Source organism: Xenopus laevis, chromosome 8S, assembly GCF_017654675.1.
Source record: "Xenopus laevis strain J_2021 chromosome 8S, Xenopus_laevis_v10.1, whole genome shotgun sequence".
NCBI lineage: Eukaryota > Metazoa > Chordata > Amphibia > Anura > Pipidae > Xenopus > Xenopus laevis.
Window position 1 is genome coordinate 103,474,005 of NC_054386.1, and position 2,188 is coordinate 103,476,192.

A 2,188-nucleotide genomic window follows, 5' to 3' on the forward strand; every position below is an offset into this window, starting at 1 on the left:
AGTCATTAGAGGAGACCCACCACCATTATGTGCAACAAGTAAAAGTCATCATGGAACCCTGACTGTCTCTAATGAGCTGTAGCCTGTGCAGTGGATGGATCTCTGTAGGGAAGGAATGAAACGAAGTATCAAAGCTGAAATGTCCAGGTGGTTTTATAAATGTTCTTCGAAGCATAAAATGAAATGTGTTGCAATTGGTTCCTATCAGAGAGCCACATCCAGTGAGTCTTTTCCCTATATTGTAACTGGAGATAAAATAACAGGAATGGAAACGGTTAAAAGGAATCTGAAGTTTAAACTCTAAACTTGCCACTCCCATGTCTGAGTGAGAAGACTGTTCATTTCTTCTTCCTGATTCTACTCATGGCAGCGGCTGCTGATCTGAGAGCTGAACTGACCTGCTCCGTGTGCCGGGAGATTTATACCAACCCTGTAACTCTACCGTGTGGCCATAACTTCTGTCTCATCTGTATTGAGAGAACATGGGACTGGCAGAGGAGTATAGAGGAAGATCCTTCTTGTCCTGAATGTAGAAGGACATATAGAAACCAACCTGAACTGGAAAAGAACCTGAGGCTGAGGAACATAGCAGAGCAATTCCTTCCTGATCATATAAAATGCTCCTCACACAAAAAGCTCCTGGAGTATTACTGCTGTGAGGACTCTGTCTGTATCTGTGAGTCCTGCTGTCTTGCTGGAGAGCACAGGGGCCACAGGGTGGAGCTGCTGAGTGAGGTCTCTGAGAAGAAGAAAGAGAAACTAAGAAAAGTTGTGGAGAAACTGAGGCCAGAGAGAGAGGAGATTGAGGAGCAAATCCAGAGACTGCAGGAGCGCAGGAGAGAAGTGGCAGAAAAAGCAGCCGGTGAGACAGAGACAGTCACTGCCCTGTTTAGAGACATCAGGGAACAGCTGGAAGCCCTAGAGAAGCGACTCCTGAGGGACATCTCCAGGGAAGAAGAGAAGGTTTCCCTCCAACTCCATGATCTGATCCAACAGCTGGAAATAAAGAAGGACGAGCTGTCCAGGAAGATCCGTCACATTGAGGAGCTGTGCAACATGGCAGATCCACTCACTGTCCTACAGGAACCGGAATCACATGGAGCTGCAGATAATGAGGGGGGCAGAGAGAGACATGATATAAAGGTCCCTGCTGTAGGGGATCTGGATGTGGATCTGATCTCAGAGACATTACTCACAGGCTTAGCTGCCATTGGGACTGGGGTAAAGGGAAGGATCTATGGGCAGGAGGCTACAGACCTTATACTGGATATAAACACGGCTCATAATCATGTATCTGTATCAGGGGACAGGAAATCTGCTTCCTACTCACTAGAAAAGAAGTATTACCTACAATCCCCAGAGAGATTTCAGGATTATCCTCAGGTTTTAAGCAGCAGGAGTTTCCCCTCAGGGCGACATTACTGGGAAGTGGAGGTCAGTGAATCAGGGAACTGGAGGGTAGGGGTGGCCTATCCCAGTATAGAGAGGGGAGGGGATTGGTCCTGGATTGGGGATAATAACAAGTCCTGGTGTTTGGGCAGATGGGGAAATAAATATTCAGTGATACATTATAGGAGAAGAACCAATTTACCAAACGTACCTTCCTGCGGGAGAATCAGGATCTCATTGGACTATGAGGCCGGACGTCTGTCCTTTTATGAGCTGAGTGAGCCAATCAGACACTTACACACCTTCACTGCCACATTCACTGAGCCCCTTCATGTTACATTCTGTGTATTGGGTTCTTGGGTCAGAATCACCAGTTAGGGTTCTGCCAAAGCTTCCGACTTTCTGGTTCTGTCAGGATTTTGTCCACACTTGTGTAACACCAATATATTACACCAAACCACACACAGTCATACCTTCATCGTGCCAGTTATGCCCCACATCTGCCCTTAACCCCGTGATGCATGGGGGCATTTATATATACAATCTCAGACCAACGTGCAGTCCACTCACATCTACTTTGCACTCCTTCACCCCTGCAACTCTAGATGAAGTTAGCAAACTTCTAGCCAGCTCAAAACCCACCACCTGCTCCCTTGACCCCATACCCTCTCGCCTTCTCCACCCAATCTCTGATACACTCTCTCCTGCACTTACCCACCTATTCAATCTTTCACTCTCTACTGGTACCTTTCCATCATTATACTAACAAGCACTAATCACTCCTATCCTCAAAAACCTT

General features: G+C 46.8%; 1 protein-coding gene across 1 annotated transcript; it reads left to right on the top strand.

The window, feature by feature from the left end:
• Positions 1-363: 363 nt before the first annotated feature.
• On the top strand, positions 364-1,988 carry LOC108700696 (E3 ubiquitin-protein ligase TRIM39). Its single transcript, XM_018233864.2, has one exon. The coding sequence runs from the start codon at positions 364-366 to the stop codon at positions 1,765-1,767; it is 1,404 nt and encodes a 467-aa protein (XP_018089353.1). The 3' UTR covers positions 1,768-1,988.
• The last annotated feature ends 200 nt before the right edge of the window (positions 1,989-2,188 follow it).

What these genes read in the sequence shown, in the direction of transcription:
- LOC108700696 (XM_018233864.2), top strand. Translation starts at nt 364, where the DNA reads ATGGCAGCGGCTGCTGATCTGAGAGCTGAACTGACCTGCTCCGTGTGC.